Source organism: Telopea speciosissima, chromosome 1, assembly GCF_018873765.1.
Source record: "Telopea speciosissima isolate NSW1024214 ecotype Mountain lineage chromosome 1, Tspe_v1, whole genome shotgun sequence".
In the NCBI taxonomy this organism is placed as follows: domain Eukaryota; kingdom Viridiplantae; phylum Streptophyta; class Magnoliopsida; order Proteales; family Proteaceae; genus Telopea; species Telopea speciosissima.
In genome coordinates, this window is record NC_057916.1 from 16,028,439 (window position 1) to 16,051,257 (window position 22,819).

Genomic DNA, 22,819 nt, shown 5'->3' on the forward strand with positions numbered 1-22,819 from the left:
ATCTGAAAACTAAGAATAACAAAAGCTAGGAAACGGGATAAAAAATATGATTTGCATTCTTTTCTTTGGCAAAAACTATATTTGTTCTCCCATTAACAGATATCACAAAAGTCCCAGAACACGAAACTCCAAATATTTCTTTGTTTCATGTACCTGATTTAAGTTTTCAATCAATAGCTTGTGTTTTGTATACTAATCCAGGGGGAAAAGTGATAACCATGATTATTCGAACAGTTGAACCTGCTCTTTCGGTCAACAGATAAATCTCATCCTCGTGGTTTCCAGGCAGCATCCCCGGAAACAAAGAATATACTCTAGACCAGACGAAGAACTAGATTAAGCAATGCAGGATTTAAGTGTCTAATTAAGTGTATCCAAGTCCTAGAAACAATCAATTAGTTGATCGAATCGCAAAATTGCAAATTTAGCAGTGACGCACAGTAAACAAAGTTGAAATGATGAATAAGTGAACCAAAAATTGCATTCTCAGGTAATAGGGTCTGCACGAAACTTAATCCACAAAATGCTAATACAAATAGAGTAGCCAAGATCTCTATCCTCTCCAGTTAAGATAGAAGGGAGAAATCAACAGAAAGATAAAAAACGGGAAAAAAAGGGACTCCGAAGAGGTAAACCGCCATGAGCAGACCTTGAGTTACTTGGATCTCTGCCTCATCTTTCGGCGCTTTCTCTTCAATCTCCTCATGCGCTTCTTCTTCCACTGCACAACCCCAAATACCATAAACAAACTAAATGAGAATCCAATCGACAGTCATATCAGAGTAAGAATTGAACAAAAGCAGTGGCAGAATACAAGATTTTAAATGCCAAAAGAGAGAATTATCATTAAAAAGATCTTAACGGCGAAACACCTACCTTAGCTCTCATGGTGACACTGCTGAGAAAACCCTTCCGCTGCCTTCCTTCAGAATCCTGATCGATCTACAGAAGCGGCTGCAAAGCCTGAAAAAGAGTTGTAGATAAATTTGGCGCTTCTCGGTGATTTATATCAAACCCTAGTTTGACACTCGGAACCAAAACGTTTAATGGCCCGGCTGATTTGGATGTGAGGCCTCGGCTACTCGCTTTGGGCCCATGGGAGCTGGGTTCAAAGCTTAAATCTGGGCCAAGTTAAAATATCATGACTACCACAGGTCAAATAGGTAAGGGCGTGTTTGTTTGGCGGCATAGAATGGGGCGACCAAAAAAGGGTGGAAAAATTTCTTATTTTTTCATAGAATATCGAAAATGGATGTAATTTAGATGCATGGGTGCGATATTAACAAACAAAGTCTCATGAATATAAATGTTCCCAAAGCTCTTTTTCTTGGTAATGTAGTAAATGCCATATGTCAGATTCTTGTTAGCACTCATAAGCTGTGTAATGGTTGGATATGTCCCTTTAGTAAGTTGGGCAATTTTATCAGTTTGTTACTGGTTTGGTTTCAATTTTAATATAGTTTGGATTCAATTTGATATATGTATATGTATTAAATTATGGCAAAAAATATGCTTTTAAAATGAGTTTCAGGCTCTTATAGATTTGGTTTCAGTTTCGATCCAAGTTTTCATTTGGTTTTGGTTTCGGTTCAGTTTGGTTTCAATTGTGCAATACCCCAATCCGAAGCCAATCCAATAAGGAACATTTCACTTCGAGCTAGGGTTTGACACCCATAAGTAGAGGAATTCCTCTCTTGAACACAACTGAGTATGAAAACTTCTAGCAAGGTTAGTACCTCAACTACCAGAAGAGTGTAGGGTCTTAAGAGGTCATGGGACCGATTATTCTACCTTTAACAAGGACATTAAAACACCTCCTCTTACTTCGTGCTCTCTCCCTCATTTCTTGTAGCCTCCATAGCATTATATTGTATCTCTTAGTAGTGTTAGATAGTATACGATCATTTATGAATTCCCCCCACTCCCCAAAAAAAAAAATACACTAGCAATTCCTAGAGATATAAATGGATGGTCAAAAATCAAAATTTTATTTACATTCTTATTCATTTTTATTTGAATATTTATCGAGATAGTCAAATAGTGAATACGAATTAGGATATCTTCTAATACCTAGAAGGTAATGTTTAGAGATTCCTAATCAAACAATACCCATGATTTTGCCATGTGGCAAATAAAAAGGGGCTAGAATTTAATGGGTGGGTACACCTCAAGGTCGACTTTCCACATGTCATGTTGTAGCTAAATAGTGTTGGCCAAGTAGCAAAACCTTTGTTTTGACACACACTGACTATAGAGAGGATGCATGCCAGTAATGGGTGTCCAAAAAATAGCCTTAAATTTGAGACATAGCTAATCTGAACCATTTCATAGATATTCGATCGTTGGAATAGTCACATGATACTTCCACATGGCATGGTTCATCAACTCTCAAAGGTGGACCATTTGGGAAAATGAAGGTTGGGTGTCCGATAATATAGATGGTCTATTCAATCTCCTCTAGAGAGTTTCCAAGTATTGGATCTACCAAATTTGTTTGTAGACGGCTCCATATTAGTTGCCTTTGCTGATTCCAAAAATATTATATTTATAGATTATGTATATAGTGGTTATACAACCATTGGATATATAACCGTTTTCTTTATTTCCTAATGGCTATATTCCACAATTAGGAAACGCCATTCAGCCCTTTATTACTTCTTAATTCCTTGTTAAAACGGATAAGGCCAAATGACCACCTCACCAACATCTCCCACTTGGTCATATTATCCACATTTACATTTCACATTTTCATATCCAAGAACAACCATCATGATGCATTTATGTTGTCATATTCTCATATTTCCATGAACAACCATCATGATGCATTTATAGTTATGATGTATTCACAGTCACGTTAACAAATTCCAAGAACAACTATCACGATGCATTTACATCCACGTTCTTAAATTTTAAGAACAATCGCCGTGATGTATTTATATTACACATTTAAAACTATTCCAAGTCCATGATCTTTACATGCTTGATGTAGAATTCCGCATGAACTCCCTTTGTCAGGGGAACAATTTCCCTATCAATCATAGGTGTATAGGTAACTTTAATTTCACATTTTTTTTACTATTTCTCATATGTAGTTGTATTGTAATATTCTTACATGTTTTCCCTTTGAACTATTTGCGCTATTATATATCAAGCTTATTGCCACTTCATTATTGTAAAAACATTTCCCTTAGTCTATTTACATGATCCATCATAAAATTCATTAAGACTCTACGACTAGCTATCATATTACAAGCGATGTACTATGTTTCATGTGTGTGCAACACAACACAACATTGTTTCTTGCTACCCACAAAATAGTTGCACTTCCGAATATTAACACATCCGTTTAGAAGTAGATTTAAAATCGTCTATATCACATCAAAAAAACAGTATTGGGGCATCTAAGAATCTCAATTATTTCCACTTGAAAAAGACAATTTTAAATAATTAGTTTTTTTTTTAACTATTTCATTATTTTGGTCATTGCATCTCAATGAGTAGAGTCGGATTACTTTATTATTTTCTTATCAGACTGATTGGATATGTCAAATCCGATCAAATACACAATATAGCATATAACAAACTAACTATTTTTTGAGCACACAGTATATGCAACTTTTAATCTTCTTCCTCACAACATTGACTGTTGACAAAGTTGAATACCTCCAAGATTATTCTATAATAAACCTCTTAACTAACCTTCTTTTTTTTAAATGAAAATCTCTCATTAGATAAAAAGTTGTTTCTCTCTATTTTCTCCATTACATGCTAGTTTATTTGGATAACCAGAAACCAATGCCAATTCCTACACTCCCTACCCAACCCCTATAATCACATGACCAACATTAAGCATTGGATTATAGATCTCAAGCTACTTCCATACAACCCATTACAACCTCAACCCTAAACCCCACCCTTAAAACTATCCATGAAGGTCTACCTAGAAGCCAAGCGATCCAAGGTCCTAGCTTTAATTTGTGATGGCAGCTTCTTAGTCAAATCTGATAAGCAAGATGAGCTTGTATTGCAATTTTAAATCAATCCTTTATTTTTATTTGTATGGATTTTGATTTCAAAGGAACATCTCAGGAGACAGAAATAAAAGATCTTCTATCATGTTTAAGACTCACTGTAAGAAATGACTAACAAGAGCTTGGAGATCTAGACGGACTGTGAGGACGTGATTTGATGACTTATAAAAAACATTTTCAAACGGCCATGTAAATATTATTAAGAAGTATAGGGCTTTTATTTCAATGGCAAATGATATAAAAAATAATGTAACTTCCCTTTTGTTTAATTACGTTCTGTTTTGATTTTTCTAGTAGAAAAAAAAAAACGTGTAAAATGAAAAATCTATGAACGGGCCCCGCAAGTCCCCACTCCTCCCAACTATGCTATAGTGGCACAGTGTGAGACTGTGAGTCAGGCTATCGCCTTGCCGAGTGCCGAAATGCAGGCCGAAGCAGTCATATGTTTTAGTGCGTGCAATGTGCATCATTCATCATATATCATGCAGACGTGGCTCAATATATAACGAAAGAAACAAAATATACTCAACACACGGTGAGGATCCCTTTTCATACTGGGACCACCTCTTTACTCCATATATATTGATATCCCAGCGTTGGCCGCACCCCTGCGGGGCCCCGCGTCGCGTATTATCTACCCCATCAGATTTTAGCTACCTCAGCCAGCAAACAGCGTTATCTTCTTCGCTATCTCCCTCTCTCTTCCTTCCGTGCTTTCTCAGTCCTTAAATATTTAATCTTCAGTCGTCGTCTTTCTTTGTCCACAAAAAAGAGAAAATCGAATTAAAAACAGGCGGAGATGATGAAGAAGATAAGACCTTAAAGAAGCCTAAGGCAACTGAAATTTTGAAGCAGAGTTTTCAAGAGACGGATTGACTAATGGGGACAGGAGCTTCAAAGAACCCCGGTAGCTTTCATGGCAGCGAAGAGCGAGAAGACAATCTGGACCATGCTGGTGGACAGCTCTACGTCTCCTTGAAAATGGAGAATTACAAACTCAAGAATGATCTTATCCCTCATGTTTACGGTTCAGTCCCTCTCGTTGGTTCTTGGGATTCTTCTAAACCTGTATCCAATTTCTCTCACTTAATTCTGTTTCGAATTCATTACTTCAATTTTCTCTCTCCGAATTCAGAAGCTTATCCCTAAATTCAATTTCTCTTGTAAATTTCCAGCTCTCAATGGAGCGAGAGTCGACCTCAATGTGGGAATTAAGTTTCGTTGTTCCTCCAAACCATGGTAAGCTATTCGTCTTTCCTTTTTTTATCTCTCTCTGTCTGTCTTATAGTTTTAATTAATCCTATAGTATGTATCATGTATGACTGTAGAGACTCTGGATTTCAAGTTTCTTTTGAAGCCAAAGTACAGTAATGCGCCTTGTATTGTTGAGGAGGGCCCACACCGTCTCCTAGCCGGGGGTACCTTGCAAGGAGATGCCAGGGAGGCTCTGTTCAGGCTCAATGGGGATGAGGTGCTCGAATATCGGGTCTTTATCAAAGCTGACAGGGTTTCTCCTTTCGATCTTGCGGCTAGTTGGAGAGCTTATCAGGAGAATCTTCAGCCTTCCACTGTTCGTGGAATTCCAGATATTAGCATCAATGCAGCACCAGAGACAGGTGTTGAGGTAGTAGAAGTGTAGAACTAGGATTCTATTTGTTCATTAGTAATTATGTATTTGAGTTTTTCTGGTCTGGATTAGTTCTCTTGTCGCATTACTTGCTCATATGTGCCATTCATTCATGAATAAAGTGAAGTTGAACTCAATTATATTACAAGCAGGTTGTGAACAGAGGAATCATTTTGGTTACACATAGACTCAAAACTCTTATTTGATACGAGTAAACACAGAGTTTAAGTTACAAAACCTAGACGTTATCAGCTATCAACCAAAGGAATCGTGGATTATCACTATGACAAAGGAAAGGGAATGATGTTGACCTTATTGATTAAGTTCCATAATTGAGAACATTTTAGGATCAAAAGACCCGTTGAAGAGCATTGTTTAAATGGTTGAAGTTGCTTGCTGCTAACTCTCTGTCCATCACGTCATTAATGTTAATATTACCAATTGTTAATATATTCTCAACTGCAGTCAGCCATGCAATACATCTGTTTTCTGCCAAGTGCTAACCATATCCATTGAGAGTGCCTCCACGTGGCCATCATTTTACTACTGTGTTATCTATGAATGCTCCTTGCTGTTCTGGTCACAAAATGGATTTGTCCTTCAAAAGCAGAAAGCTTAGTAATCATTGTGTGTGTGTGGGGGGGGGTGGGGGTGAGGGTGGGGGTGGTATTCTAGTGAGGAAGATAGTGTAGTCAACCCTATCCTGATCTGCAGATAATACCTAGAAGTTGATGAACTACACTTGTTGAACCTGAAAGGCATTATCAAATATCGAACAGATGGGAAGCCATTGCTCTATTGTCATTGTGTATCTTTCTCAAGGCTATCTTGTTTAAGTTGAGAAGAGATAAAGTATTGCCAGTTTCTTTTTCTGTTGGAGAGTTGTTTGTGGGTATCCCTTCACCATTAACCAGTTGACTGGGTACCGCTCTTATATATAGCTCTGCTATACATATTTGGCCCTCATCAGCTTGTGGAAGATGGTTTTTCAGGACAATTATGGAGTTAATTTCCAGTTGGAAGAATAGACATACTTCAAAATCAGTGGATAAAGCGATAAAATATGGCATGAATTTCTTTTTGCTGTGAATTGGGCTCTTCTATGCTGGAGGCACATCTCTGTAAATTTTTTTCTTTTTGTTGAATAGATTCCTTTACTTTTCCCGGGGAACAGAAATACTTCCTCTTTGTTTTTGTAGGTGCTTGTAAAATTTCTGCTTCTTATTGAACTTAACTAAGAACTTTTACTTATTTCTTCCATTTTGTATGCAGAATGGTTCCACAGCAAGTTTAGAGCTTGATCTGGAACATTATGTTGTTCCAGCTCCAGTGACTTCTGCAACCTCAGGCCTGGTTTATGCAGCTAACATGACAGAGACTCCAAGATCACTGACTCGTTCTGGGATCTTTTCTAACAGTGATGGCTCAAGCAGTGTTTCACACTCAAATAGGGCTGGTAGTGTTTCAGTTGATCAACCTGCTACTAAAAAGGTTTATCCTGGTAACCCTTCCTGCTAATTAGTATGCTATGTCAGAGATATATTTACCATATTTATGCGCAGATCTAGTAAAATGGTGAAGCTAATTTGTATGCTATATCAGAGATATGTTTACCGTATTTATGAAAAAACAGTACTATTTAAAGAGTTGGCTAGATCTTCATTTAAAGTAAAATGATGAACCTACAAAAATTAATTACGACAAAAATCTTAAGTATATAGTCTTATGGTGCATCTATAAATGGCATTGCTATTCAAATGGTGATCCTCATGAAAGATATCGAATCTGGTAATAGATTGACGGGTTGATGGGCTTTGTTTCTCTCATTTCCATATTTTCCCTTTCCTTTCTTGTCTCTTTCCAAGACAAAGGTGCTGGATTGATGTCCCTGATTTTTTTTCATCAAATTTGATGAAGCATATTATTATGCTATTCTTTTCTCCATTGCTAGTGAAATAGGTGCACTTTGTGTCTTCTGCTGCCATGTTTAATGAGTTGATTTCGTGCATTATGGATCCACTGATATTACTATTTGATCTTGCTTAGGAAATGGAAGTCATTGTTCCAGATCCTTCCAAATTTTATTCTTCGTCTGGTATGGTTGAGTCAAAGTCAGTAGGAACGTTTTCACCCATGCAAAAGCAGGAGGGTCACAGGGGCCTCTTTGTGGATAGGGGTGTGGGATCTCCAAGACTAGTTAAATCAGCTAGTCAAGCTACTTTCACTATGAATCTGAACCTGGATTCCGAAACCAAGGTTTGTACAAGACTGCAAAATTTTTCTCCTTTCCCCCAGCTAATATTTCATGAGGAAGTTTAATTGTCAATTTGGTGATGTTCTAATGTTATCTCCTTTCTTCTAATGGTCAGAATGCAATGCCAGCAGCTGCTGGAGCTGTTGCAGCTGGAGCTATTGCTGATCAGATGCTTGGACCTAAGGAGGATAGACATCTGGCAATTGTTCTGGTATTTTACCATTTGTGAATGGTTATTCTTGCTGAATTTTTCCCCTTTATTTTGGTGTTAATTTGGTCGGACTGGAATGTATGGTGTTAAGTCCCTAGCAGAGTTACTTGAATGGGTTTTAGAAACAGCTAACATGAAACCGTTCATATTCCATTAGTTGGCTCTGGATATTTCTACAAGGAATACTATGGTCTAAGTGGGAATTTGATTTCTCCTCATCTTTCATGGTGTATTTTTTATAAATCACTGAGCTAAACGTTGTGGGAACTGGGCCATGGTGGTTCTTTGCTAAATATTGCTCCTAAGAAGTTGCTAATGTTTTAGGTTGGATTACCAGCCCGAGGCAAGACCTTTACTGCTGCAAAACTTACAAGATATCTCCGCTGGTTGGGTCATGATACTAAACACTTTAATGTTGGGAAGGTGATTTTCCCTCTATGCAATAATTCTTTGTTCTCCTTATTGCTTTTGTTAACCATAATGATGAGATTCAAATCTTGGTTGTAACAGTATCGTCGCCTCAAGCATGGAATAAATCAGGTATGCCAAAGTATCTGAACCTTTGGGAAATATCTGATTCATATTTGGGTAACTTTCATTGTGACATTTCACTTTCTTCCTATATTTCTTTGAGGACATCTCATAAGAAATTGAGTTTTCCTATTCCTGTTAAAATAATGTGGGACTTTAAAGCATTTTTTTTTTAATCCAAATATTACCTGGTACCCGGGGCAGCCCCTAGAATTTTATTAATATCAAAAAACGAATAAAGAATACAAGGGGGGGGGGGACATACCACCTTACCCCAACCCATAGGAGCAAAAGACTCAAAAGACATGCAAACCCGGGCCCAAACTCGTTCAGCCGAGTAAAAAACCAGGAAACTACTTCCTCAGGACAGGCAAACCAGCCCTGTCTTTCCGAAGAATGCGCTGCAAATCCCCTGGTGGCTGGCTGCCATAGTGAAAAGTGATGGATCAGCCTGTATGAAAAGCTAGGTTGGCCATCCAATCTGCTGCTCTGTTACTTTCTCTAAAAGCAAAGGATACCAAAGACCGAGTAGAACAGAGTAAAGCCATAACTTCCTGGAACCAATACCAACACCTCTTAAGGTTAATCATCCTTACCGTGGAAGCAGAGTCCGAATTTACCACAAAATCAGCAAGACCTAGATCATGGCACAACTTCAAGCCGTCTCTCAAGGCCCTTAATTCTACCATCGAATTTGTGCATTCACCATAGAAGTTTGAGAAGGCTGCCAACACCACACCACACCTTCTTTGTCCCTAATGACCCCTCCACCCCCTCCAACACCTAGTTGCCTCTACAAGCTCCATCTACATTAAGCTTCACCGAAATGAAAGGCAGACACCAATAAACAGGGAGAGGACACTTACAGCCGATGGGGGAGCCGATAAGCCGAAGCACTGCAGGATTTAACCATCTCTGAGTGAAACCGAACGCCTAATCTTGGGAGGATACGGAATATCTCTCACCCAAACTTTTAACCTCTCAATAATAGAACCTGCAGAACGCATGCTTTCCCCATGCCTTCTATTGTTTCTTTCTTTCGAAAGCTCCCAAACAATCAAAGAAGGTAAAAGACCTGTAACGTAGGCACTGAGACTGTTACAACTCGCCGATTCATGCCAAAGAAGGATACAACTGCTGATGTCCTGTGGCCGAACCTCAGGAATATCAAAAACACGTGAAAAATAGTTCCAAACCTTTGTTGCAATGCCTCCTGCAATCAAACAATGATCTGTTGTGTTTTCCTGGGGCTCCCACAACGGTTGCATCTGGATGCCAGGGGAATACCAGCAGACATTAAAGACTCATCCGTGGGAATTTTTCCATTGAGGAGCTGCCAAGTAAAAAAACTACCTTCGTGGGCAGAGATTGGTTCCAAATCCATCTAGCATAGGAAATCTCCGGCGACCTGTACTGCACTTCACTCCAGGCTGATTTAGTTGTGAAGGATCCATCACTAGAGGGGGTCGGTCGACACCAACACATCATCCTTATCTGCTTAGGCAAAATTACCATTCATGATGCTATGCCTCACCCCTGCCGAGTCAATCTGATTCAGAACGTGTTGCTTCCACGTGCCATCCTCATCCAGCACATCCTTGACACGTAGAACTGTGTCAATCTAAAGGGCATTGTCCACATAATCAATCAGTGGACCAACCCCTACCTAGTTATCTAGCCAGAAACTAATATTGCCAGAGCCAATCAACCACCTAGACTTAGCTAGCAAGAACTCCTTATACCCCACAGAGTGTTTCTCCAAGACTTCGATCCAGACCCGCACGGCCCTGCCAAAACAACATGACTATTTTTAAAGAATTTGGCCCTGAAAAATCCACTCCACATCAAGTGGTCAGATAAGATCCTCCAAATCCCTTTTAGCCTTAGAGAGAGGCCGAAATCCTCCAGCAGCTTGATCCCCAACCCCCCTTCGTTAAGCGGCCTGCAGATCTTCTGCCATTTCACTCAGTGCCGTCGCTTACCCCACTCCGAGCTTCCCCACAGAAAGTCTGCAAAAATTCCATAGATCCTACCCAGGACTGCCTTAGGCGGATCCAAAGAAGCAAGCACATGGATGGGTATTGAGGCAAGTACATGTTTTAAGAGCGTAACACGTCCGCCAGCTGATAACAACTTTCCTTTCCAACCTGCCACCTTGTTTCTTATTTTGCCAATTAGATCCTCAAAGAAACAAATCTTAAGTCTTCCAACATGGTGAGGGCACCCATCATATGAGCCCTAGCCACAGAGACCTTGTCACCCAACACAAAGCAACTTTTATGTTTGTTCACCAACTACCCTGAGAAGCCCCCATACTTGCCAATAAAGCCCAGTATTTGTGTCAGAGAGCTCTTCAATCCCCTGGTAAAGATAATGGTGTCATCTGCAAACAAAGAATGAGTGATGCTTGGACACCCTCTTGGAAGCTGGAAAAATGAAGCACACTTGTCTACAAACAGATTCTTAAGGTCCCTACTAAGAACTTCTTCTGCCAAAATAAAAAGAGCCGGCGATAAGGGATCCCCTTGTCTCAATCCCCTGGTAGACTTGAAGAAACCCGAAGCACTGCATCCCATCACTATAGAAAACCAGCAGTTCTCCATAGTCTTTCTGATTAAACTAATCCAAGCATTGGCAAAACCAAACTTTGAGAGGACCAAATAGAGGGACTTCCATTCCAAGCGGTTGTAAGCCTTCGCCATCTCCAGCTTGAGAATCACATTCCCCCCTCGCGCCTTCCTGTTCAAGTCCTGAGCAACCTCTTGAATAATAGAAATATTATCATGGATACACTTGCTCTGAACAAAAGCACCCTGTTCTTCCGCTATCAAGGAGGGGAGCAACACAGCCAGACTAGAAACAATAGTTTTGGCAATAATTTTATAGGCAAAATTACAGAGGCTAATGGTATAAGCACCAGGTTAGCCGAGGTGAAGCTTCTTGGAAGAAAACCCCCTTCAAAAAAATCTTTAACAGCAGCCCAGATGTCATTATCCACAAACTCCTAGCATGCCGTAAAGAAGTACCCAGAAAAACCATCAAGGCCCGGTGCGTTATCGCTCGATAAGGAAAAAACCTCCACCTTCACCTCCTCCAAAGAAGGTGGAACCAGCAGAGAACGATCATCGTCCTCCGTCACTACCTGGGGAATATGAATAAGCACCTCCTCATCAATCGAACACCCTTGAGTGGCGAAAATGTCTGAGAAGTGTCTCATCGTTGCAGCCTGCACTCCTTCCCTGTCAGTTATCCACGAACCATCAACATCCTTTATTTTGTGAATGCCACCCTTTATTCTTCGGACATTAGCCATAGAGTGGAAATATTTAGTGTTCTGATCCCCCTCCTTCAGCCAGGTAACTCTGGACTTCAGCTTCCAGAAAATATCCTCTTGCAATAATACCCCCTGTAAAGATTTCTTGGTCTCTCCAAGGGTCTCCCTGGACTCCGAGGTTGCAAGCTGGTCAAAGGCCACCTCCGCCCTGCTAACAGAGTCTTTAGCATCCCTGACCTTCTGGTGTATATTGCCAATAACCTCCCTGTTCCACTTCCGGAGAGCACTACGGAGACGTTGAGCTTCAAAAACAACACAAAGAGAGGCGAGCCTAAAACAGGCATCTCCCAATTGCTCTTAGCAAAACCTTGAAAGCTCGGGTGTAGTAACTAAATTTGCTGGAATTTGAAAGCTGAAAAAAAATGGCTACCTTTGAAACTGAAAGCCAAAGGGGTGCATGATCTGAACAGGTTCTGTTTAAATGATTTATCTCACATCTAGGAAAAGCAGCGAACCAGGCTGGATTCACCAGAAAACGATCCAACCTGGCCAGGACCCTTCCAGCGCCGCTCTGGTTATTCGACCATGTGGAGATATTACCAACGTACCCCGCATCAATAAGAGCCGCACTATTCAAAAACCTACCAAAATCCTCCATAAACACCGAGCAAGCATGCCTGCCACGTATTTTTTCCAAGGGGGACACAATAGCATTGAAATCACCCCCCACAGCCCAGAGAAGTGAGGTAGATTTGGAAAAATGATCTAAGGCCTCCCACATCTCCCTCCTCTCCGCCACCGAGCAAAGTCCATGGACAAAAGTAATATGTAAATTAACTGCATTGGCACCCAGGCATTCTAGCGTGACAAACTGGCGATGCTCCTCCACCATATTAACCTGCAGCTTATCTCTCCAAAAAATCCAGATTCTCTCCGTGGTAAACACCAAAGTCAAGCCAATCCTTTTCAACACCACTCGCGCCTTAGAAATTAGCGCTTTTGGCTCTGCAATAGCTACAAGGTCAACCTTGTGCAAATTAACCATCGCCTTCAAACGCCTGGAAGTAGGCTTGTTCCCAATTCCCCTAGCATTCCAAAATAAACAATTCATTTGGAACCAAAGGAAATCGCATTCACCGGTCCCATTGACCTCGTAAATCGCCTCTGAATCGCCCCTTTAACTGGACGTGCACGCTTTAGTTTCTTTCTTTTATACACCCTGGCAGCACTAAAAGCTGTATACTGAGCAGGCAACCACTTCACTACAGTTGGAACTGCCGGTTCTCTCGTGCCACCCTCATCACCCAACCTCTCAAAGGTTTTATGGAGCCTCTTCTCGAGTATAGCATTAAAAGTTTTAAAACTTTCCAGCAAAGCACTACGATCCAAGAGGACACCATTCTTTCCTGCCACCTGCATGTCATCTTTAACACAGAGTTCCCTAGCCTTATCCTAAAAGAAAAGGTGTTGAAGTGCCACCCACAGACTGAGACTTAGCCACCACCATGACGCAATTGTCAGCATTCTCAAAATTCGCCTCACTAATCACCTCAAGGCATACCTGCCCAGGCGCATCAAGCGCTAGCATCCCTAGTCCATCATCACCCGACTGTCCGGCTGCGCCTACTACTTGAGTTGCCAAAGCGCCACTCCCATCGCGAGGGAGCTCACCCTCCTCCAAGGAAATAGGGGCCAACGCAAAACCAGCCTCCGCAACCTCCACCTGATCTTGACCTCTAACAGGACAAACCGCACCGCTGCCCCGATCGCCAGGGACAGGGCCACCATCATAACCTGCAGCACAAAGCTTTTTCCCAGCATCCACCTACCTTCTATGCACAGCAGCCCTCTGGGTAGCAGACCTCCAGCGACCATCCCTTCCAAAAGAATGACCCACCGCAGCACCTCCCGGCCTGGGCGCACCCCCAAGAGCCTCAGAACCACCTCGCGAGCAACCTTCACCCCTTGGGATAACGACTCCATCATTGTTATGGGTAAATCCTCCATCGCCAACAGCCACAGAGCAGTCTTTCTCCACCCCCTGAACTGCCTCCTTGCCGCAAGGCTTAGACAGGGAAACTTCTCCCTTCTTCTTCACTGATTTTCTACAATGGTCCTTTGAATGCCCTAGCTTTGAGCATAGATCACAGTAAAAGGGCAACTGCTCGTACACGATCTTCTGGTAAAACCCATCAACCCCACACCCAATCCAAACCTTCGAAGGAAGCGAAGCCTGCAGATCTACTTCAACACAAACATGTGCTGCCACTGTGCGTGTGCAATTGGCCGTTGCACTATCAATTTTCAGAAACCTTCCAATTGCACCAGCAACAGAAACCAAGAAGTTCCCTTGGTAGAAATTAACAGGCACTCCCGGCAATGAAACCCAAATAGGCGCAAAGGATGATTCCCAACCCGATACGAAATCCGAAGTCCACTTCATAAAACGTAAAAGAAAACCCTGGACATGTAGCAGTTCCTTCATCCAGACCTTAACATAGTCTGCCTGGACAGTGAAACGAAGAAGCACATGTCTCAGGTCCAAAGTCGACACGATAACCTCCCTCTGAAGAAAAAGAGTCTTCTGCAAATATTCCTTGATCGAGAACAGTGAAGGCCTGCCGTAGCTGCACTTGGCAATCAAAGCAGAAGAGAAGGCCCGTTCAGACAACTCCACCTCCTCCTTGGAGAAAAAAACAGCAGGTTCACCGAAAAACGACGAAGGTTTCTTGATCGCCACTTCAACAGGTGGCAAGGCCAGCGATCGAGAAACCACAGAAGCAAAGGACACTGGCAAAACCCCCCGTAGCATTCCCTAGGCGAGGATCAGGGGGGCGATCCTCCCGAGGAGGAGGACTCGCCATAACCTAGTCCCCACGAAACCAGAGTAAACTGCACCTCCAGAGCCTGTTGGCGCTAACTTGCGCCTCCAGAGAAAAAAGGGGCTCACCTATACTTTAAAGCGGTTTTTGATGTATAAAACTAAATGAAATTTCATATACCCCTAATAGGGTTTTGCTTTGTGAAAATACCATGGCATGGGCTCTGAGTATATTAGAGGGTCTGGATAGGGATAACTTTCCTATGAGGATAGATTTTAAAACTCGGAAGGGGGGAGGATGGACATTGACAAATCTGTCTTGACTGAAGGATAAAGCTAGTGCTCTATGTAGGAAATTCTGACTATGCATAAAATAAAATCCAATTTCCTTTTAAAATTAATATTGCCTTTTGGTTTTGTTTCATTTTGTCATTTGACTAGCTCATATTTTTTTTTCTTGATCAATTGGAAGAGTATTCTCCTTTTTATGGCCATGGTCATTTGTAAATGAGAGACTCAAAAGTTTAAACTTCTCTTGGTGCAGTCTGCTGATTTTTTTCGAGCTGACAATGCAGAAGGCATAGAGGCACGCAATGAGGTGAATTTGCATCAAATTATCCTGTAATTTATTTGTCTCTGTCTATCAGTGGGCGTAAGAATTTTAAACTCTTTTATATGGTGCTTGAAAAATGAGGATAAATCTGGGTATAGGTTGCAAAATAAGGTGGTATCTATTAGTGTCTTCTGACCTGAATACAGGTTTTGGTCAAGATCTTCTGTCTTTGGCCAACCCAGTTACAACTCCAATTTTGTTTTTCCTCCTTTTTGAATAACAAATTCTAACAGTGTTAGTAGGGGGTAAGTTTAATTAATGCTAGAAAACTTCTTTAGGGATTTGAACTTATAATTCAGAAGTTAATAGCTTATGACCAAATAAGTTATTACTTATGAAATATGAAAAAACAGACCGATTATTTAATGGCTTATCTGTTTGCTACCGTTTCACCTAAAAGCTTGAACTATTAGGGAAGAGCAGCGTTGATGTATACATTAATACTCCCCCACACGTGCAGGCCAAGATCCCATGGCCCTTGCACGTGGGCTCACGTGGCATTTCTATGCGCAGTACCAAGGGAGAAGAAGTGTCGGACCTTACCTGATTTTTGCACTTCCCAGGAGTCGAATACTCGACCTCCCTACTCTGATACCATGTTTGCTACCGTTTCACCTAAAAGCTCGAACTGTATGGAAAGGGTAACATCAATGTATACATTAACATTATAAAAAAAAATCCCATTATTTAATGCATCTTAATATCTATAATCCAGATAAACCAGGCTGAGTTGCTCTAATTGCTAAATCCAGACTCAACATGTTTATAAATCTGATAAAAAATGTTTGTCTCACCTGGATTTTGGATCGAACACCCATTAGAGCCCTCAGACAGCCATTCAGATGGGTCTGACAAAAAATTAACATGTCAACTCTTCCTGCCATTATATTGTTATTATTGTCATTGACAGAGGTGGCAATGGGCATGTCATCTCAAGACATGAGTGTAAAACAAAATGGATCGATCATCCTGAACATTGTAAATCTGAGATCAGAACTCAGATTTGGAGAGACAAAATTCAGTTTCCTGAAACTGAATTTTGGAGGATAATCTCCTTGATCCCCTTCACCCTCAAAGAAGCTCAATATATATAAATAGTTAAATAGTATAACTGTATAAGTGTACATGTACAAAAGACCCTGAACAACTATGTACATGCAGAAAAGAAAAACTATGTTCGAGTACAATACAACAGAAATATAATACAACATTTCATCTAAACACTTGCCCTCAATCTGATGCTGGGTGGACAGCATAAGTTTGTCAACAAGATACTGATGTTGAACCGATGACATAAGTTTGGTAAAATGTCAACAATTTAATGAGCGGAGGCTATGTAGGAAGAGAAATCAGGCCACTAAGATACTTCTAGTGAATGAAGTGACAATCAACCTCAATATGTTTTGTGCGCTAATGAAGCATAGGATTTGAAGCGATGCGAATAGTGGTAGTATCATCAGCATAGTGAGGTGTAGGCTTAGAAAAAGAGATAGCTAATTCACCAAATAAGCCATGAAGCCAAGTGATTTCATAACAAGCCGATGTCATTGTGTGATATTCAACCTTGAAAGAGGATTTAGAAGGTGTATGCTGTTTCTTACACTCATAGTTCGAGATTTCGACCGAAATTTGTATCATTTTGTCTGCACAAGTCGTTTGACCATTTCGGTGGTCAAATGGCCATATTTTGGCCCACTGGGAAACCCTAATTAGCCATTTCCAAACATATTTGAACCTTTAGATTGTAAAAAAATACACCCAAAATGGTAGTTTGGTTTCGGGCCCTAGGTTACTAGTGTATGCCATTAGCCTGCTGTATACTTTCTCCAATATAGCCTATTATACACAAAATTCAATTAAAACAATAAAATTTAAAACAATTAAAATACGTATTAGGAATGAATAAAATCGATTTAATAATGCACTTCAAGTAGTTGAGTACAACTATTGATACCCCTACGAAACCGTTCCTCAATCTTTAGAAGATTGCTGCCGCCAACGAAACCAATCCTCTGAAAATAAAAAATATAAATTTTAGGCAGAAAAATAAAAGTGACACCGTGAATCCATAGATCGGCCAATGGTGTCTAACATAAATGAAATTGAGAGCCACAACCAATGTATATTAACACTATTTTTTTTCAAAAAATCAATTTAACTAGAAAATTAAAATAAATAGTTTAAAATCCAACTCTGTGAAGTCGTAGATCGGCCTATGGTGTCTAACATATAAAAGATTGAAGGCCAACCACTAAATATTTATCCTATTTTTTACAAAAAAAAATAATTTTGGGGAAAGATGTTACATCTCCAAATTGGTATCTTTTTCAATTCCGGCAAATTGTCGATGTAGATGCGTTGTAGTAGTCCTCAACACCTTGTTCCACTAAGAAATGTAGGTGATTTGGCAAAAATTTACCAAATCTGGGGTTTTCTGAGCTTTTCTCCCTCGTGGAGTCGAAACCAACGAAACTGATGACCCATTTCCACCGAAACAGTGTTTTTATAAGTACTGTTATGTATTGTTTACGAAATATTTCTGAAATTTGATTGAAACTCCGAAATTAAGCCCAGTGAGTCACATTGCATTTCATTTTGACCTTTGTTTGAAACTGAAAACTCTGCAAGATTTCGGTGGTTTTGACCGAAATATCAAACCATGCTTAAACTTTCAAGAAATTTGGGAGTCACTGAGAAATACAAATCAGCCCGTAGTAGAACTCCTAGTGTTCGGACAACCATCCCAATCAGCGTCAGCATATGCGCATAACTGAAGTGAAGAAGAGGAAGAGAAGAATAAACCTTGTCGTTTGTGTACGTCACAAATAATGACTAAAGTGTTAAACAACAGTGAGATTCAGATTGCAAGGGGAGGAGACAAATTGGCTCACAATATGGACAACATAAGCAGTATTAGTATGGGTCATAGTAAGATAAATGAGTCCACCCACAAGCTTGTGATAGGTAGTAGGATCAGAAAGAGGTGCTCCGGCTTCCTTGGAATATTTAACATTAACTTCTATAGGAGTATGTACCTTCTTATCATTAGCGAAGTCAGCCAGTGTGATCAGATCCTGAGTATATTTGTGTTGGTTAACAAAATAACCAAACGTAGAATAGTGAACCTCGAGTCCCATAAAATATGTCAGGACCCAAATCCTTTATCTTGAAGGCTGAACTCAGGAAAGATTTCAGGGTAGTAATTGCCTCAATATCATCTCCAGTGATAAGAATATCATCCGCATATAACAGAAGAAATGCTGTACCCTTTGGAAAAGAATCAATGAATTGTGAATCATAGTTGTCACCGCGTCTAGGCGATCCAAGGTGTTGGAGGGGGCTTGGACACATTGCGACACCAACAAGGGGACCAAGGCGTCTGCCTAGGCGACTAAGGTGCCTGGACGTCACCTAGGCGATGCCTTGACAACTATATTGTGAATAATCAGAATAACTGAGTAAAACCAGCATGAAGTATTACCTCCCAAAAGCGTTCAAACCAAGCCCTCGTGCATGTTTCAAGCCATACAAAGATTTCTCCAGTCTACACACCATAGAGGGAGGATGTGGGAATCTAGGAGGAGGCTGGATATAAACAATCTCTTCCAATGAGCATGAAGAAAAGCATTTTTAATATTCATCTGAAATGTAGGCCATCGGCAAACAATAGAAAGATTAATGCTACTCGAACGGTCCCAATCTTAGTAACGGGAGCAAAGGTCTCGGAGTTATCAATGCCATATTTCTGTTTATCTCCCTGAGCAACCAAATAAACTTTATACCAATCAATAAAATCATCAAACCAAAGATTTCCAGACTACACCCAATGACACCCGATGACAGGAGTATTCGGAGGAGAAGGCACAAGATCCAAGTTTCATTTTCCAATAAAGTCTAAAGTTCAGAATCTATTGCCTCTTGCCAACAAGGAAGATGACATTAGTTTTGTATTATGTCTCAGATGATTTATATTTCCTTTGAAAACGATCCACTTGTTCCTTGGAGTCTCCTTTTTTCCTTATTAAGTTTTTGATTTACTAAAGAGTCTTAGGTGATTGCTGTAGGTTTTAATACTTACGCCTGATTAATGTTTTCTGCCTTGCACATAGTCTTAATATGTCAAATGCCACTAGGTAGCAGCTTTGGCAATGGAAGATATGATATCCTGGATGCAGGAAGGTGGCCAGGTAAAGTGCTATTATGTTTAACTTTGTGATGATTATTGTAATCCTTTTGTTCTTACTTGCTCTGACTGGGTTTTAGGTTGGAATATTTGATGCCACAAACAGTAGCAAGGCACGGAGGAATATGCTAATGAAGATGGCTGAAGGGAAATGCAAGGTAGCATTATCAGCTCTGAAATTTCCAAGGATGTTATGTAAGATGGCTGTCAGGTGGACCATGTCGATTGTCTACCAAGAGGATTAGCAGTCTAGAGGGCATATTTACTAAAATTTATGGATTGAAGTTAAGGAGATATTCAACATGATCAAATTCATGGATAATCATAGCTATCTCTTATGTCATATTCTTTGAACAGCATGCAATGTGTCCAGGAAAAACTCGAGTGGATTGTTATGATCATCCATGGATTTGGTTGTTCTTTGATGAATATCTCCTTGGTATGAATCACTTTGTGGTGGTTCACCCACTGCATGTTCAGTTTTGGTAGGCTGACCCTAGAGCAAGTTTCTAAAACTCGGGTTTCGACTATCGACGAGCCAGAAACCGAGTTCATCTCGGTTTCGACCATATCTCGGTCGAAACCTGGGACTTTCTCCAAGCTAACTCGAACCTTGGTTTCGAGGCCCAGAAGTTGTTTTTTTCCCCTGATTCTTGTTGTGCTGCCTATTTTTGACATTTTAAACACAATCCATGTATTAGTTTCACATAGAGAACATAAAAAATATTACTTGTGGTTTTGATCCAAGTTTGATAAGTAGTATATCGTTCTTGGACATGGTATCGAATAAGGTTTGACCAGAATATAACTCCTTCAATATAAATCAAATTTAAGCAAACTTGGATTTGTTAGAAAGCTTTGTTTTGAAGCTTTGTTTTGATAGCTTTCCAACAAGTCCAAGATTACTTAAATCTGATATATATTGAAGGAGTTATGTACCGGTTAAACTTAATTTGGTGTGCGCGAATGCTATCAAAATCGCTTTGAATGGAACTATTTTTTTGAACATCAAAACAAATGAATATTTTACCGCACTTTTGGTTTTTTGCAATGTTTTACCATATTAAGAGTTATGGAATTTTTAGATTTAAGAAAAACCTCAGCATTAAAAAGTTGAAAATTGTACCTACCGTTGAAAATCTAGTTTTTGTTCTTGAATTGGGAGGTTGACTTTTTTTCCTTTTGGAATTTGATTTTTCAACTATTTTTATTGAATTCAAATTGGGGGGTATTTGCTTATTTATGAATAATATCTTAAGTAAATGAAATACAAATAAAACATAACTAAGTGTCTGTCCTGGTTTCTGACAGTTTCTGGCATAAATACCTGTCTATCCTAGTTTCGACCCAAGTTTCCCCAAGTTTCGATGGGCATAAGTGTCGAAACTACCGAAATATGGTCGAAACTGGTCGAAACCATCGAAACCCGGTCAAATCCAGGGATTTTATAAAGTCCCCCTTCAACTCGTCTCGGAAACCTGCGAAACCGAGTTAACTGGGTGGTTTCAATTGAGTTTTTCTTCCATGCCCTAGAGTCTTCCTGAGATGTATCTTAGATATTTGACCTGTTTGACAATATTTGAGTTTTTCTTATAGCAATAGTTTATTTTTTAAATTTATTCTTATTGACGTTGTTATTATTGTTACCGTAATTGTTATTAGTCTTTTGACTAAAAAGTAAAATTTTAACAGTTATGACAATTTATGACCTAACTGAGACATTGCCCTACATATAGTGGAATACTGGAATCACATAATATATATATTTTTTTGGGTAGAAGAACCACATAATGTTTGGTTGAACTGGTTTTGCAAAAAAACTTGCTAAAGAAGGAGAAAGGTACAGAAGAAGAGCAAACGATAAACAAGAAACCACCAAGTTTGAAAAGGTTTCAACTTATATATTTATGTATTTTATTTCATTTCTGAAGCTATTGCATACCAACTCGAGTAATAAAAGTTAATCAGTGTATTCATACAGGGATGGGGGAGCAAGATGACCCCTCATTCTTCTTTTTTTTCCCAACACCTTGTTGGTTCTAGGTAATTCTTGACTTGTAGTAGATTGTGGGTGGACTCATTATGTTGATTTCTGTATCTTCTGACTTATATTATTTTTTCCTTAATGCATAGAGGCTCTTTTTGTCAAAAAGCATGCCATATTGGATGTTGATTAGGTTAACATTTAGAGAGGAAACTTGTGACAAAAGATAGGGTCTCTAAACAGATGATCTTGTCTCTAATGAAGCTTGGCTCTCTTCTTTCCCTTCCTCTTTGGCTACCTTTGAGAACCCCGACATCTCTGATCACACTCCTATAAATCTTACCATTCAGCCTTACACTTCTTTCGGCCCAAAACCCTTCAAGTATTTTGATATGTGGTCCTCTCATCCTTCCTTCTTGCCCACTGTTACTGTGGCCTGGGCAAAACCTGTTCTAGCCTTCTCTTCCCCTCTTGTGGCTTTTGCTAGAAAGCTTCGCAATGTAAAGGAGTCCCTTCAGAGCTGGAACAAGGCTACCTTTGGTGATATTTCCATTCAAGTTGCTGATTGCAAGGAGAGGCTCCTATCGTTCAGTGCAATGCAAACCGATATGCTGAATATTTCTCTCGGCTAAATCTGAAAAAGATCTCACTGTGGAGCTCAATACTTTGCTCTCTAGGGAAGAGAGCTTCTTAAAGCAGAAATCAAGAATCAAATGGCTTGATTTAGGCGACTCAAACAATGCTTACTTCCATCGGTCTGTCAAGGCAAATGTCAATGTTAACTCCATCATCCACTCACTTCCCATGATGGCTCTATAGCTACCATCGTCAAGGATATAAAGGAGCTGGTCGTTAAACACTTCATGACATTTTCAATGCTCCTCTTCCGGATCATGTTCCTCTGCAAAGTCAATCGCTAAACAAATTTATTCCCGCCACCACTTGGAAGTTCTCGAGTTCTATCCCCAAAGAAGAGGAGATTTTAGATGCAATTCACTCCCTCAAGGTCTCGGGGGCTCCAGGGCCGGATGGTTTCAGCCTGGGCTTCTTTCTTGCTGCCTGGGATATCATAAAGGAAGACCTAATAGCAGCCATTGTCACTTCTTCTTTAACCCCCGATTAAAGGGGTCAATCACACTTTCCTTTGTCTTATCCCGAAGAAGGAGGGTGCATCCTTGATGAATGACTATAGGCCCATTGCTCTCTCGCAATATCATCTACAAGTTTATTGTAAAGATCTTAGCCGAAGACTCAAGAGTGTTGTTGATCCGCTGGTCGGTGAAAACCAAT

General features: G+C 40.1%; 1 protein-coding gene and 1 long non-coding RNA gene across 5 annotated transcripts in view; one reads left to right on the plus strand and one right to left on the minus strand.

Moving 5' to 3' along the window:
- Positions 1-459: 459 nt before the first annotated feature.
- LOC122641147 lies at positions 460-1,145 on the minus strand. The gene is made up of 2 exons (XR_006329817.1): positions 877-1,145; positions 460-721 (listed from the first exon to the last, which is right to left on the minus strand). It is a non-coding gene; the product is annotated as an uncharacterized LOC122641147 (long non-coding RNA).
- Positions 1,146-4,853: 3,708 nt separating this feature from the next.
- LOC122665227 (6-phosphofructo-2-kinase/fructose-2,6-bisphosphatase-like) overlaps positions 4,854-22,819 on the plus strand; it is a 44,069-nt gene continuing 26,103 nt past the window's right edge. For 2 of the 4 annotated variants that reach the window (XM_043861321.1, XM_043861329.1), the window contains exons 1-11: positions 4,856-5,099; positions 5,207-5,270; positions 5,360-5,655; positions 6,931-7,149; positions 7,705-7,914; positions 8,028-8,123; positions 8,448-8,546; positions 8,634-8,663; positions 15,294-15,347; positions 19,496-19,549; positions 19,626-19,703. In XM_043861321.1, the coding sequence (XP_043717256.1) occupies positions 4,911-5,099; positions 5,207-5,270; positions 5,360-5,655; positions 6,931-7,149; positions 7,705-7,914; positions 8,028-8,123; positions 8,448-8,546; positions 8,634-8,663; positions 15,294-15,347; positions 19,496-19,549; positions 19,626-19,703 (1,389 nt within the window). In that variant the 5' untranslated portion in view covers positions 4,856-4,910. Of the gene's footprint in view, positions 5,100-5,206; positions 5,271-5,359; positions 5,656-6,930; positions 7,150-7,704; positions 7,915-8,027; positions 8,124-8,447; positions 8,547-8,633; positions 8,664-15,293; positions 15,348-19,495; positions 19,550-19,625; positions 19,704-22,819 lie in introns of all 4 variants that reach the window. The other 2 variants (XR_006333460.1, XM_043861336.1) reach the window with 2 other exon arrangements.